Source organism: Falco biarmicus, chromosome 17 (genome assembly GCF_023638135.1).
Source record: "Falco biarmicus isolate bFalBia1 chromosome 17, bFalBia1.pri, whole genome shotgun sequence".
Lineage (NCBI taxonomy): Eukaryota > Metazoa > Chordata > Aves > Falconiformes > Falconidae > Falco > Falco biarmicus.
The window spans coordinates 6,069,324-6,084,767 of NC_079304.1; the positions used below are offsets into that span (position 1 = coordinate 6,069,324).

Sequence of the window (15,444 nt, forward strand, 5' to 3'; positions counted from 1 at the left end):
AGTGTTGGTTAATGTTGGTATAAAATGTGCAACTCTCATGTCTATGTATAATTGCATCTTTCTACCACTTTTTTCCTTGTATAGAATAAAGTTGCGTTCAGAGGTGGTGGTCTCTGCTGGAGTGGTGCAGATGCTGGCAGGAGGCAGAATGATGTATTCAGTACCGTAATGACAGGCTCTGGCTTGCTGAATGGTTGCTACAAATCACAGGTTCAGTTGATTGTAAATTATTTTTTTTATATCTGTGTAAGAGTTTGGGTTGCTTGTAAACAAAATGGTCAAAAAAAATTTCTAACACATTTGCTTATACTGGTGAACAGAACCCTGTTTGATTTATTCATAATAAATCTCCATCGTTGTAGTGTTCATCAGAGAGAGCAGTGACTTTTTTTAATACAGTTGCAGATGAAGCAATGTGGTGTTTTGTAAAATAGTATTTCACTATGTTCTTTGTTCTCCTGTTAGCGTAAACAATTGTAGACAAAGTGAGGAACAAACAACTATTTTCAGGAAAACTGGGAAGTCGGTAAGAAGGAGAAGCTTAAGTATTGCAACAGATATTTCTACAGCATACTACAGACATAGAGTCCAAACATTCATATAAACCAGCCTGTTGAGCAGGGGGTTCTTAGTCTGACCCATAGAAAATGCCATGACAGTTAAGTACCTCAGATCTCTCTTTTCATTTTTGCCTTTCATAGCCATAAACTTTCGCTGAAGCAGAAGACTCAAATGAAAACACATTCCCAATACCTTCAGGAATAGACCTGTTACTTTATCCAAGACTCTTGGGGCTTTGTTCTTCTGTGTCCTTCAGTCTGGCAACTGGGCATCTTTTTTTTTTTTTTTTTTTTTTTTTTTTTGCTTACAGAAGTATTTTACAGATGTGAGGAACTGAGGCATGAAGCAGAGACACCTGTCCATAGTGCGGCAGAAAGCCTTACTGGGAATAAAACCTGGTTTTGTGTGTCACTCTCTGTAGTTGCTAAACTACTTGGCTCCATAAAGGCGTGTATCATGTGTCTTTAACATGTGAAGACTATTGATTTTTTCACTTGCTGAGAAAGCATGTCATGTTTAAACCAAACTAGCAAATGCTTCTTTTACTTAAACTGAGTAAAAGACCTTTCCTCTAGGAAAGGACTGGCTCTAAGTTTTCTTCAGTAGCTGAAATACCTTGTAATGATTGGGAGGGAGGGGATGTCTCCTGACTCCTGTTGGTATCATCTACTAGAAACTGGTGTAGACGTTTTAGACTTACACGTGGCCTGAAATTTTTACTCCTACTCATATATGCACTGGGTAGTAATCACCAGCTTGAAGTTACCCATAGCATTGTGTCAGAAGTATGTGGCCAGCTTGCATCTCATGCTCTGGTTACTCTCTGTGAACTGGGTTACAACCACATAGAATGATGAAATAACAATTTGATGTGTTTAATATTAAAATGAATGCATTTATTGTACATAAAACACAGAATGAAGAAAATGTAGAGCTACCTCAGACCTACGATTCTTCCCTTTCAACATCAGAGTACTCTGCAGCTATGGACACTTCCCTTTTATATGCACCGTGGTCTGCGTGCGGAGATGATACCAAGCAGCCTGCTGCTTCTCAGATTAATATGAAGTCCAGGTAGTCATCTGTGAGAGAGAATGTGTGTGTTGATGGAGTAGATGGGTTATATTTTTAAAGTTAACTTACAAAATATTTTGATTGAAATAATTGTTCTAATTAACAATTAATTTTCAGGATTCAGCCTGAAAGGAATGATTATGGCAGTGAAACAGATTTATATGGACTTGTGTCTAACATCTTGGAAGAACAAGATAAATCGCAGCCATATTGTGTTGAGGGGTGAGTGTGTTCCCATTGCAGGCACTGCTGGTATTCTCTGACAAAAACTACCCTCGCTGGTCTTGGTATCTGTGTTCTGTTAGTCATCATTGCATCTGCTGCTGGCAAGTCCTTGTGCTCTTTATGGTTTTCCTTCCTTCCTCCTAATCTTCTAATATTTCGCTTGTCATACTTCAAAGCTTTGATCTAGGTACTCACATTATGTGGTAGCTTCTGGCTTTCTGGTATTTACAGAACTTCTTAATTGGCATTTTTAAATAAGTCCTTAACAGGCATTGGGGAAATGCTATATTCAAATAAATCTCCTCGAATATATGCCTTGGCCTAGTTGGGTTTTTTTTTGTTTTGTTTTTTTTTTTTAGATCAAGATTTAATTCAGACTTTAGGTTTCTTTCTTAATTAATTTCAATTCACAGAATGAATACACAAAATCATACTCTTTTCACACTTGCCTGAACTGGCAGGAGAGAAGAATTCCATGCAAAATTAATGTTTCTCAATGTTAATGCTACCTAAGCAATATTTGCATATCTAAATGTCAGGTTTAGTATGCCTATGTTCTGGCATCAGAGGAAGCTATTATATAGTTATAATAACTTGACATGGATTCAGATCCAGCATCCCCGAGGTACTTGGAGAGCTCACGGTCTTTTGCTTGGATCTGAGTATTCTAGTTCTAAGAAATAATAAAGGGAACCCAGTTCTCAAGGTTCCCAAGCTAGGCACCACTCTTCTGTCTTCCCAAACCACAGCAGTGATTTCTGTACGTGTGATGGGTTATGTGGCTAAGTGAGGCAGAACTTTAGAGATAGTCAGTCTTGATCAAGAGGTAGCTTACTTATGGCTTTGCTTCAGACAGTTAAGGTTGGATTTCTGTTTTCAGTGCTGCCAGATTTGGCAGTGACTGTAACGACTTCCAGGCGTAATTCCATTTTTCACTTAGTCTGTTTACAGTTTTCCTTGACAGTCAGTGGTAGATTGTCCTGCGTTAGTTCATAGTAATTAGTGGAAGGAAAGGAAATGTGCCAAGATGCTTATTCTTGATTTACCTGCAGGAAGCAGTGTAAGCCAGCGTAAACACAGGCAATTCTGAAGCAACAAGCAAGATGATAGAAGTGTGTTGTCTGGAGTGCTAAGACATGGCTTTGAAAGGTTGTGGGTAGTATGGGAAGTATGGTTATCTTAACTCGTTGCTTAACCGGGAGTATTTTGATGGTGATGAGCAGTAAATCCCAACAGGATTGACTGACCATAATTCGGTATGTACACATCACTTGCAGCTTGAAGGCATTGTATGTAGCTCCTAAGGTTATATGGGTGGGTTCAGACAAGACAGTGTTTTCTTAACTAGTTCAGGGAAACTGCAAAGGTGATAGCAGTGGATACAAGTTGGTATAAGACATCTTTGAATCAATTGAAAGAAATGATTAGGGAAGAATTGGGTTCTTAAACCTTTTTCTGCATTTGGGGGTGGAGGAGGAGCACCACAGATGAGAATCTTAAGTGTGTACTTCTTGTTTTTTCAAGGAGTTGCCCTTCCAACTTGAAGCCAGTATGGCCCATGAACGCAACCAGAATCGCAGACCACCACGACCTGTTGCCAGAAACTAAAAGACCAGTTGTTGGAGTTGTCTCACAGCCGGGCTTTTATAGCCACAACAACGAATCCATATCTGCTACTGAAAAACAGTACTTGCAAAGCAGTAATCTCGCATCACAGCAAAAAGTAGATGAACATTACCATGGTTTTACAGGCATAGACCTTGAAGAGCAGTGTTTATATCCTTCTAGAAATGAACATGCCAACTGTTGCAACATGCAGACTAGTGAGAATATTAAGATGACAGCCCTCTATCAGAACTACCCATATATAAAAAACACCTTTACACCCCAGTCTGGGTATTCAGAAGTAATCAAAGACTTGGGAGCCGATGCTTATCTGTACAGAAGGGAGGTGTGTCCCAAAGGAGCAGATGTGCAGTTGCACCAAAAGCAGGCAGAAATGTTTCTTCCACAGTTTCACAGATACAATGAAAACGCAGATTATAGTAGATACACTGAATATTCTCATGCCAGTAAAGTGAAGCCTAACAAGAGCACCAATTGTAGCCTCCAAGCAAATAAAAAATTAGTAAACGGAACCACTGAGGCTCTGGACACAGAACCCTATATTAAATTACTTCAAGTTAAATCAGGAACTCAGAAAAAAATAGAAGATACAATTTCAGATCAGCAGAACTTTGCATTTCCCAAGGCTGTAGGACTTCTACCAGAAAAACAATTTGCAAATGAAGCTTCATTCTGCACTGATTTTGGGCAAAAATCTGATTATGAATTAAAATCTTTTGCAGCGTGTCCAGGGAATAGTGACTATGCCAGTGGTGTAGAAAGGCAGCAGTTTTCCAAGTCTGATCGTCTGAATTCTGAGCGCTGTGTGTCACTTCCATTGTTACCAAACACAGCAAACCCTTCAGCAGGGACTAATTTAAGGCCAGCTTGGGTGAACATTAAAACCACTGCTTCTGTCCCATTTCAGAATCCAAGTCCTTTGTTGAAACTGAATAATTTACCTGCTTTTCCAAAAAGTTCCAGTCATTCTAATGATTTTCAGTTACCATCTTCAAATTTCCCTTTAAATAGTAATTTATTTCACAAGTATTGTCAAGGTAATCCTTCATTTTTTCCAAGTCTTGATTTTGGTTCTAACACTACAGAAAGAGCTCAGTCTGCTGCTTGCATGGAAGCACTAGTTAGGAGTGGTGAAGACAATCTCATGGAGTATTTAAGTGAAAAGAAATTCAAGCAGATGAATGGATTCTGTGACAATTACTCAGCTCAGCAGTTTGGGATCATTGGAAATACGAACAAACACCATTTCCAATTGAAGCCACAGAATGAACATTATGATCTGGAAGGACAAAAACACCCAGATGGGTTGTTGCAGAACATGTACCAAGATTTAATGGAGTCTCAGGGTCCATTTAATCTCAGGCAGGGGAGTGGAGATAGTAACACCATCAATCCTGTCACTTGCCTACAGGCTCAAAGCTTTTCCAACAATTATGCGATGGGTGACTTTAGACATAATCAGCACCTTGGCTCAAGTGCATTCCCCTTGAGATCAGCTCACCTATTTGGCCATTCCATTGTCCCTCAGATGGAGCCTCACAACTTGGTCTGCCATGATTTACAACGTTTCTACCCTTACCTTAATGATAAGATACATGGTGACAATTTGTTTTCTGCTTTTGTACCAACATTTAGATTTCAAAGACAGGTTAAATCCCGTAGTGGGCCTGCCAGTGAGCTTCATGTTAGACTAGAAGAATGTTATGAACAGTGGAGAGCATTGGAGAAAGAAAGAAAGAAGGTAAAAAAAATAAATAAAATAAACCAAGTTAATATGCCATATCACAGATTTGATGTAGGTCTCATTGTACTTGGTACAGTTAGAGATTGTGGGTAATTCTCACTGTTACAAGTTGAAATGCTAAAGAGAGTTTGCTTCCCTGTATGTTTGGGACTGAAAAAAAGTTTTGAAGGTTTGTGGCCTAGTTGGGAGCATAACCAGTGTTGCACTTAAAGCCTGAATTCAGTGACTTTTTCAGTCTCTTGTGTTGGGATTCAGGAAGGTGGTGTAGGACTAATAAAGCCATGTTACACTTTTTTAAAATTATTTTTTAAATACAATAAATGCAGTGCATCTGGAAACATTGAAAACAAATCCAGTAATTATATTTTGAATTGGGACCAAACTTCAATCATGTCAAGAATTAAATTTCTTAGGTCCTACACTTTTTAGTTCTTCCAATGAGTTCTTCTCACTTTGTTTCTCTGAAGTTTTAAACCTAAGATGTATTTGAAGGGGCTCTTCCCCACTCCCTGCCCCAAATCAGAGGCTGATATTGAAAGGAACTAAAAGATTCAGGTAGCTGTGTATGAAGCCCTAATTAAAGCAATTGCCCTTTCTCCACATGAGCAAAGTGTTTCAGACTACCCTTGCTGAATGTAAAAGCAGTCTTAATTTCACCAGTTCAGATAATTTTTGAATTTCAGTACCAGTTAGAGCCATGACTTTCTCTGAGGGAAGCTTGACAAAAAGTTACCTGGAAATAGCAGGGCTGGGCAGTTTGGCTGACAGCTCCTCTGTGGAAGCTCTGTTGAGCCAGTCCGCCGACAGAAACTTGGCTGTGAGGAGCTGTAACACAGGGAGGTTTGCCACAGTGTTCCCTGACAGAAGCTGGTGGCTGCTTTGAATAGAGAGGTCGGGGGGAAAATGAGCTTGGCTTGAGGAGGAGAGAGTAGTATCTAGGCTTGCATAGAAAAATGAAAAAGAGAAGGAGCTGGCACATGCGTGGCAGGGGGATGTAGGTGGAGAAAATTAAGCTGCAGCTTTATGTGGACCACCACAAAACAATCAAATAAATGTAATTTTGAAACATATTTAGCTAGCTATATATTGTTAACAGGTGTTCCAGAGTGACATAGCAATGGGGTGAGAGAGATGGAATTTGAAATCGTGCAGTCAGGTATCACAGTAATTTTCTGATGGCTAAATAAAGTGTGATTTCATTTTAACAAAACAAAAGCTTTCTGTAGTTCAACTAATCTATACAAAGTTTAGGTTAATTGCTGACTTAATTTAATTTTGTGGGTGAGGTCCACATCTGTTTGCTTATTCTTTTTTGCCCTGGAATTCTGACTTGCCTCTATTTTATTTACAGGCAAAATTGTTACAGGCTGTAGTCAGAGTGTGAGAAGACATAGCACTTCTGAAACACATTATGTTGGCATAATTACTTTAGCTGAACTGCTTTGAGTAAAGTGGTTGTTCACTTAGAACAGGTGATTGTCTTACCAAATGGTTAAATTCTAAATGCTTGAATCCTCATTATCTGCTTTAAAAATAAAATCCAAAACCCTAAGGGAAAGAAGTTGTATGTCTTGAGGCTTTTTCTTGTTTCTGTAATAAAGCGCACATTGCAGCTTACATTTTTAGGGAGTTACTCTTTTGTTTTCCTGCAGACTGAATCAACTCTTGCTAAGAATTTCCAAGGGAAAAAGGTTTCCAGTGCTAACAACACTCCGATTCCAAGGCTGACATCAAACCCATCAAGAGTTGATCGCTTAATTGTGGACCAGCTACGTGAACAAGCCAGAGTGAGTTGTAGGACTAAAAAAAAATAAATAAAAATCTACTGAACTTAGCACACAAAACTTAGAGTACAGTATAAGATACATAAGATCAGAGCAGCTTTTCCCAAAATAGCTTTGTTCTTAAGTGCTATGCAGGGAATAATATTTCAGCAGTCCCTGCTAGAATCTCTACAGCTCCAGGTTCACTGCTGCTGTTACCAGGGAACCCACCGAGTGGCTGAGGCTCACATTTATATCCGCACATGCCAGGAGGATGTGATTTCTAGTACAAGAGTGTGCATGAGATGCCAGAATCCAGTCATCTAGCCTAACTGTGTGCACAGCTCTAAGGTGTGCCTGCATTTTGAGCTCTTCTGTTTTGAGCAGCTCAGCAGAGAAATGTTCACTATAGATTTGTAGGTGCTGTATTAGAGGAGGCATTTGTGGGGGAAAAGCAATTAATGTTTGTAAGACTTCGATATATGTTTGCTTGAGAGTCTTGTATTTTTTTTTTTAATGCAGAATGGTTATTTGGTGCAACTTCAGCCTGATTTTTATATATTACTGGTTTGCTGCTTAAACGAAACAGCCATAACCTGTATGGCAACCATGACTGGTGTCTTTTGAGCTGCCTGTGGCTCTGTGGCCAAACGATGGTGCCAGCGTGCAGTATGGTGCTGCTTTGTCAAGCAGCAGCCTGCGCAGAATTCTGCAAGGGAGACTAGAGGGAGGAGGCGAGTGCAAGCAGAGCAGATCTGAGCTGCCAGCAGAATAGCAGGGGGCTGATCTGGCACTGCTGAGGCTGAGAGGCCAGCGCCAGGATCCTTACGCTGCAGAAGGTGCAGAGATGGGGGCTGAAAGCGCAGAGCTGCAGCCAGCCCCTGCAGGGGGACGTGGGATTAAAGGCAGCAGCTGTTCTGAGAAATGCTGGTTCTTGGAGGAACTGGTACTGCTGAGCTCGGCCACTCCCAAGGCAGCGGTGGTGAGCAGCAGCCTTTCATGCTGGTCTCACACAGGTGAAATAAGCTGTGGAGCCGTGTCTGCTTATTGCCTGCTGAAACCTATCTTGTGCAGTGCCTGGTTTTGTTCATACAGCTGAGTAGAAAGTATAGTGAAAGATGTGTTGATGGGCTTAGTGTACACTTCTTAAACTACTATTTTATGAGCCCCAAAAGAACAGCATTAGCATGTTTTCACTTTCAGAAAGCTTGCCTGTCCTTGTCCTAGTACTTTTAAAACTGATTCTTAAAAAGGACTTAATATTCTCTAGCCATCTGAGGAACCAAATTTCAGAGTATATGTTGCAGCACTCTCCAAACAACCAGCTGCAACAAGGTCTTTTACCATCACAGACCAACATACTCTTCATGCCAGTCCCTCTGCTGCCTTCTCCTAGTCTCTGCTCATCCAGGGTGCCCTCACTCTTCTCTTTGCTTCTTCATTGGCTGTGCAACCACTTAACAGAACCAGCCACGGCTGCACCTTGTCTACATCAGCCAACCCGCTGCCCCTGAAGCCAGCCCACAGCTGTATGTTATCAATATTAATTAACCCAGCTTCATTCCTCTACAATTCCCCCCTTTTTTTTTTCTTTTTAACATTTCATACCTCATGTTTTTACCAATCATCACAAACTTTTTACAAATAAACTTTTTCATACAGTCCTCTATAATTCCTCTACAGGTATAGAACCTCACACACTTGTTAGGTAGCAACTGAAAAGTAGCTTAAGGATGCTCAAAAGCACAGTGGTGCTGCTGAATGTGGATTCTAACATCAAAAAGCTCAGCAATGGCCGAAGAGAAACACTGGTGTGAAGTTTCAATGGAAATTGAGCTGGCAGAAACTGGGATTGACTATTCATTGTGTGGAGCATCTAGTTAAGTCTTCTTCATGGTCATACACTTTTCTTGTTTGAGTCTTCCACTTGCGGTTGCTTTCAGTTCCAGAACAAAGCATAGCTGATGGAGAGGTGACAGTAGCTTCCTCCACTATGTCATCATCAGTAGCTATTAAAACCAGTTAGTCAAAGGACAAACTATAAGCCAGGATCTCCTCTCTACAGACTGCATCTCACCTCCCTTGTGCCTGGGGAGATGTAAATCCAGAGCTCTGCTGTAACTGGAGAATGCCATAGCCACCCCACTGTGGGCTACTCTGAGGCTGGATGTTCAGCTTGTCCTGTTGAAGCTCTTCTATTCTGGAGTGGTAATGATTTTTGCCAGAGAGAGGAAATAGAAGCTTATTTCTAGTAGTGAGGGTATCTGTGTGAGCCGGGGAGAGCTTTATAGTTCCTGCTCCAAATACAGCATTTTGTGAAGAACAGTCATCAAAGCTGGGGCTGAAACATCATCAGTCCTTGTCCCATGGTGTATGCTTACTTCCAGACTGCAGGGTCCATGTCTCTGCTGGCTGTTTCACTGGGAGCCTGCCATTCCAGCGTCAGCCTCAGTGTCACTGGTGGCTTGTTGCTTTTCCCAGTGAAGGGTCTGAATTACTTGGCAAGCCCTGTGACAGTCAAAAGGGACCGGTTGTGCTTTGAAAGAGAAGGGTGTCTTTAGTTAATGCCTCTGAGTTGTGAGTGGAAGGAAACGTCTCAGGAGCGCAGGAGGAACTTCTGAAAAACCTGAGGGGGTGGGAAGGCAAGCAGTTGAGCCTTCAGTGATCCCCATCGGGTTGCTGGGGCAGTCCAGCTTTGCTGACTTTAGTGGATTTTGCTTTTAGATACCTGGCACTTCTCCCAGGCTTAGTATAAAGAATGTAGGCATTTAACTGTCAGCTGTGGATCCCGCTAGTTGTGGTACCTTGAAAACCAGGCCTTCAGAAAGCAAGTAATTTTGTGGACGTGGACATACTATTAAGTAAGACTGGAAATGACTGTCAGGTTCATCTTACTTTGTTTCACTTGCTTATGCAATCCTACTATGTCATTCTCTAAACTCTGGCTTTGTTTCCATTTGCTTGTGTAACCCTACTGTGTCACTCTCTAAAATCTGTCTTTTTCCTCAGAAACAAATCCAGTGATGTTCAGTCTTACCTACTTTAGTTTCACGTCCCAGTAACTGATTCCTCAGTTCTTCATGTGAACTTATCCCTTCACTTTTTTAAAAAAACTCTAGGCTTCCTTACCAATGTGAGATGTCCCTTTCTGAGCGTATTGGTTGTCGCTGCTGTCCCAGCACCTTGCACAGTTCATCCCTGCCTGTTTCCTGCCCCCTGCCCCAGGCTTTTGCCAGGTCTAAGGGAAAGCAGGACAAGGCTGGCAGCGGGAGCTTGCTCCTTCCTGAATGCACCCTTCTGCAGACCGGGAACCAGCTTCATCAGTGGTCTGTGAATCATGGGTGAGGAGTTGCTCACCAAGGGGAAATTCATAGTAATGTGACTGGTTTTAAGATAAACAAGACAACAAAGATGCAGATTTTCAATTGACTAAGCAAACCTGTATTATTTCTGAATGCTTGTGCTCAATATTATCTGAGGAGCCTCTAGTGTTGAGTATCCATCCGGAAAGCCAGCCTACACAGGTGTTTCCACAGCAGCTTTAGCCAGTCCAGACTGAGACTGCTGCTCTCCCGCATTGCCTGTTGCTTTGCTCTGGCACAGCATGAGGAGATCATCTGGGTGAAAACTGGCCAGTTTCTGTGGGACCGGTTTTCACCCAGGTAATTGCAGCAGCACTGGTGGGAGGGAGGACCACAGTGGTCTTAGATCATGGATGTTGTCATGGAACTGCTTCCTGTTGCACAGTTGTCTCAGAGTTGTGTATATACTAACTAGTAAGCTGGGTGTCCTAATATTTGGGTGTTCTAGCTTCGCTGTTGTGCTGTGCACACCCAGGTATTCTACAGCTTCAGTTTTGGAGAAGAAGAAAGCCTAGGTAAGAATTTAAAACTACTTCAACTGTAACTTTATGAACTGTTCTCAAAAGAAAATAATGGTTATCATTAATCTCTTCTTCCTAATCTAGTTAATTTTCTTGAAGTCTAGATGAATATAGTTTGAACTGCTGTAACATGTAAAATATTCATTAGGTTGTGACTTTACTGGGAAAAATGGAGCGCCTTCGCAGTTCTCCCCTTCATGCTAACATTTCTACTGCTCTTGATAAACATCTGGAGGTAATTCATGTAGTGCAGTCACGTAGAAAAGATGAAATTGTAAATGCTTCAAATCGACAGAGGCAAGGAGCTCCCAGATGCCAAGATGACAGAGGTATAACTATGCTTACGTACTCTTATAAGGTAGCTGAAAAAGCCTACACATATTGCAAGTCTATTTAAAAAAAAAGTGTGTCGGGTTTTGTATTAAAGTTTCAATTTATTTTTCAGTGTCTAGAGCTTTGATTAAGGCAGACTGTATGGGGTTTAGATAACAGTTTTGAGAGGACACTAAAACTGGATTTTAGAGATAAATGAGTTAAATCGACTCAGAGTGCATTCAATTAATAAACTAGCAAGTAATGAAAAGGTAGTAGGGGTTTTACTTGTAATGCAGTTTGGGAATGGCGATGACACTTAGCTGTTGCATTACTTCTCCCTGTCCCTCATTCCTGTTCCCATCACCCCTCTAGCCGTGTCATTACTTTGGTGTAGAACTTCCATGGTGTCTCCATGCCCAGTCTGTGCAAAGAGATGAAGATGGCTTTGCCTTATGAGTGGATTTCCTCTTCCAGCATGTTCTGTCCTAGATTGACATAAATTATGAATCATATTTTGGATGGATACACAAAAATATATTGGTCAGAATGTTTTTATTCTTAATCGTATCCAAATACGAAGATCCAAGTGGAGCAAGTGTGCGCCTAGGCCAAAATTACATGCAGGTTCTGCCAGAGAACTCTGCTGCCTAGGAGAGGGTATTGAATTTCTTTCTTCACACACAGACTGGGATTAAAATCAAAGCATTATCTATGCATTAAGTCATTGCTGTTGAATAAATGCACTGCCTTACTCCTCAGTTTACAGTGGCAGGGTTTGACACAAGTTTGCAGGATGCGATCTGTACGCTTTAAAAAAATGCCATAAACGAGCTGTTCCTTCACCCGTCTTACTAATTTCTTAGGCAAGATGGGGAGATTATCCACTTTGTGGATGGGGGGGGGCTGCTGTGAACGTTCAGCAGTGGGCTCACACAGGAAGGAGTGAGATGCCTTTAGAACGCGTGTACATGGCATACTTCCAAAACCAGAGCTGACTGTAAGGCTTTAGGTGCTACTGGCAGTAGGTGACGGCTAAGTAGGAGCTTTAATAAAGTAAGTACCTAAGTTCCATATAACTGCCTCTTTGGACAAGGGCATAAAAATCACTACTTTCTCAGATTTGACTTTTACAACCTTATAAAGAGACAGACAAAATCAGACAATAAAAGGGCCAACAAATTTTTGCGCTTTTTAGCATTGCTAGGGTGAATTAATCCCAAGTAGTGCTTGCTTATGACCTGTGTAATAAAGATTATAACACCATTTCCTCCCTGCAGCTGTGTTGGCTCTTGCTTTGGCAATTAAAGAGATGAGCGTAGTGACACGTAAAGCACGTACAACTCTTTGGTGCGCGCTGCAGATGACCTTACCAAAACCCTCAGCTGGAAAACCAGGTCGAGAGAAAGCTCTTCGGGAGACGGTGCCACCTGAAGAAAAAGCGTGCGAAAATACAAACAGTGGCAGGATCGTGAATCAGAGGGCTGAAGTAAGCAAGCATTAACCAAATAGCAGCTGCACGCAAAAATCTCTGTAGTGTGGATGTGTGAGGAATAATACGCTAATTCTTTTTAATTATTTGTAAAAGTTTGACCTATTAATATTCATATTTAAAGCTGTATCTTGACAAGTTGAATTTGCTTTAAGAGCTCTCGGGTTCTACTAAAACCGTTAACATGACAGGCAGCATCAGAATATCGTAAAGCCAAACTGGTGAATGTTAACTTAAAAAATAATCAGACTAATTAACAGCCAAGATACTATTTAACTTCTGCAGGTGAACCCTGGTATACAACTGTTCTGATAACTTATTTTAGTTTTGCTTTAGGAAGTAGGTTTTAAAATAATGATTCTTAAAGACAGCAGTCTTTAAGACCGGGTGTCCGGTCAGGATCCAGTAAGATTGTGATGTAAAATTGGTTTCCTTATCAAACTAAAACGTGGAAATGGGAGGAAAAAATGCTAAGACTACCCAATATTCATGTAAAATTAAATATTTAAAATATAAGTATTTATTAATTAGAGATTTTAGATTCAAAGTTTGTGAAAGGAGATGCACAGGGTTCTACTAAATTACTGGTATGACAAAATTGCTGTTGTGAAACTATGCAATTTAGTAAGCATGTTCAAATCATTTGGGTGTGCTTTTGGGAAAAAAGAACCTCCGTTTTAAAGTATTTAAACGTAATCAAAATATGACATGCACACAGGATCATCCTTGGAAGAGCTGTGCAGCAGCTGAAATAATGAGTATTGTTTTTAATAACTTAGCTTTAAAATCGGAAGAGGCATCACAAAGTTTTGAAACTTAGGTTTTCTTAAAAGTTACTCTTTCACTAGTTTGGTTTGAAATTTCATTGTCATATTTTAGACTGATTAGTTTACCTCTGCATTTTTGACAGATATTAATACTTGATGTTCAGCTGTGTATCTTAATCTGTATGGAGTATACATAACTTATTCACTGATATGAAATGTTGTTATTATGTGGCTCAGGAGACGTGGGGTTTTAACACTTCTAGCATCACGTTTATAATGTGTGGATTAAATTTATTCAACCGTCCTTGCCTAGATACCCTGGTATTTTAAATGTCTCTGTTCTTCCTACTTCTGGAAATACATGCGAAAGGTGTGATTGCACCACAAATTGACATGAGATGATGTGAGAGAGAAACTGAATGAGAATGCAGCAGAAAGCGAGTAACTGTTTTGATCACTGAAATGACTAAAGTACTGCCAGAGTGGGTTTATCGGGGCAGGAGAGCAAAGCACATCATACCACAAGTCACTGCATTAAGATTTGTTGCGTTTAACCTAGGATATGTTGGTGTTAAAAGCAATACTGTACTGACTTTAGTCTGTCTGGTAAGAAATAAATCAGCTTTTATTGAAGAGCATTTGTTCTGCGATTGTCTTCATAGCCCCAGCTCCTACAACTCGATCTGTTAATGGGGACTGTAACTTTCAGTTAGTTACTGAAGTGTGTTACGAGGCGTAAAGCAGCGGTGATGCTGAAATTACTGACTTGTAGAGAGAAATGCCAGTAACAGACAAACTGAGAGAAAATTCTCTCAGTGCAGCAAAGCCAGAGTTCTTGGATTTGCAAGTATCTCGTTAGTTACGAGCACTGTACTGCCTGAGGAAGCTTACGCAGTAATTTCTCAGTATCTTAGGAGTCTGCTTCAAGCATTCTTACCCTGTAAATCCCCTGGTGCTGATGCCAGTAGTGCGTTCCTGAATACCGTATCAGCCTAGCCGCAGCGTTTACCTCTCCGGAGGCAGCATCTGCCGGGGCACCAAGGCAGCAGCAGGAATTACTGACAGTTTGACAGCAGACCTGCGCCCCGGAGGCTGAGAAGCATCAGCTGTGCTTAAACAGGCTCAGGGGCAGCGTAAACCCTTCGGGTGATGCTGATCCTCGTGCCTGCATGTTTGCACAAACCACAACACGCTTTTGCTTTCCAGCAGCCGAAGCCAGTGGAGCTGCCTGGGTTGGTGCTGCCGGGCAGCTGTGAGAGCTGGGGCTGGGCCTTGCTGCGCCCTGTCCCAGCCCTGGGGGAGCGCGCTGGGCTCGCGGGGCACAACACGGCACCTCGCTGCCGGGTGCAGCCGGTACCGGCAAAGGTGACCTGCCGCCGTGAGGGGGCTGCCGCTGCACGCGTGCGACCGTGCCCTTCTTAAACCCAAACGTACTTCTGCAGAATGTATACATTTTGGCACGTATACCATAGCCTCTTGTCCTCACCTGTGCCCAGCAGCGGTGTTCCATTCCTGTCAGGAGGCGGCAGATGCTGTTCTCCAGCCTGCAGCTCGCTTTCGCTTGGAAGTGGGGGTTCAGGGAAGGTCAGTACTGGGTCACAGAGCTTCAGAGTGTGGGAAAAACCCAAGGCGCTGCCAGCAAGGGAGGGCAGCTGCTGCCACCAGAGCCACTGAGGTCCCAGTGGAAGCCTCAGATTGCCCCGTGCAGCCGGCAGCTTCCTCAAACCCGGCCCGACCTGGGCTGCCTCAAGGGTGTACGAAGGGCTCCAGTTCCCAGGAGAAGGCAAGAGCCAGCCCACAGTGCTGAGGACACGCAGCCCCTGTGTGCGGTGGTGCTGTGACACCCCTCTCCTCTGGTAGCTACCACATGCCGGTGCCACCCACCCGAGACGCTGTGCTGCAGCCAGGGGCCACCGCTGCAAGGCGACGGGAGGCACTGGCAGCCCCGGGAAACGCTGAGAATAAACGAGGACCAGCACCCTGGCAGCAACAGGTCA

General features: G+C 42.2%; 1 protein-coding gene across 1 annotated transcript; it reads left to right on the forward strand.

The window, feature by feature from the left end:
* The first annotated feature begins 153 nt into the window (after positions 1-153).
* MEIOC (meiosis specific with coiled-coil domain) lies at positions 154-15,427 on the forward strand. The gene is made up of 7 exons (XM_056362246.1): positions 154-210; positions 1,478-1,635; positions 1,753-1,857; positions 3,385-5,227; positions 6,883-7,017; positions 11,025-11,205; positions 12,469-15,427. Exons 1-7 carry the CDS (start codon positions 169-171, stop codon positions 12,690-12,692), a joined length of 2,688 nt encoding a protein of 895 aa, XP_056218221.1. The 5' UTR covers positions 154-168; the 3' UTR covers positions 12,693-15,427.
* The last annotated feature ends 17 nt before the right edge of the window (positions 15,428-15,444 follow it).

Excerpts from the sequence above, each read along its gene's own strand:
- MEIOC (XM_056362246.1), top strand. The coding sequence starts at position 169 with ATGACAGGCTCTGGCTTGCTGAATGGTTGCTACAAATCACAG. Across the intron at positions 5,228-6,882 it reads TGGAGAAAGAAAGAAAGAAG|ACTGAATCAACTCTTGCTAA; the intron begins GTAAAAAAAATA and ends GTTTTCCTGCAG. Across the intron at positions 11,206-12,468 it reads CAGATGCCAAGATGACAGAG|CTGTGTTGGCTCTTGCTTTG; the intron begins GTATAACTATGC and ends TCCTCCCTGCAG.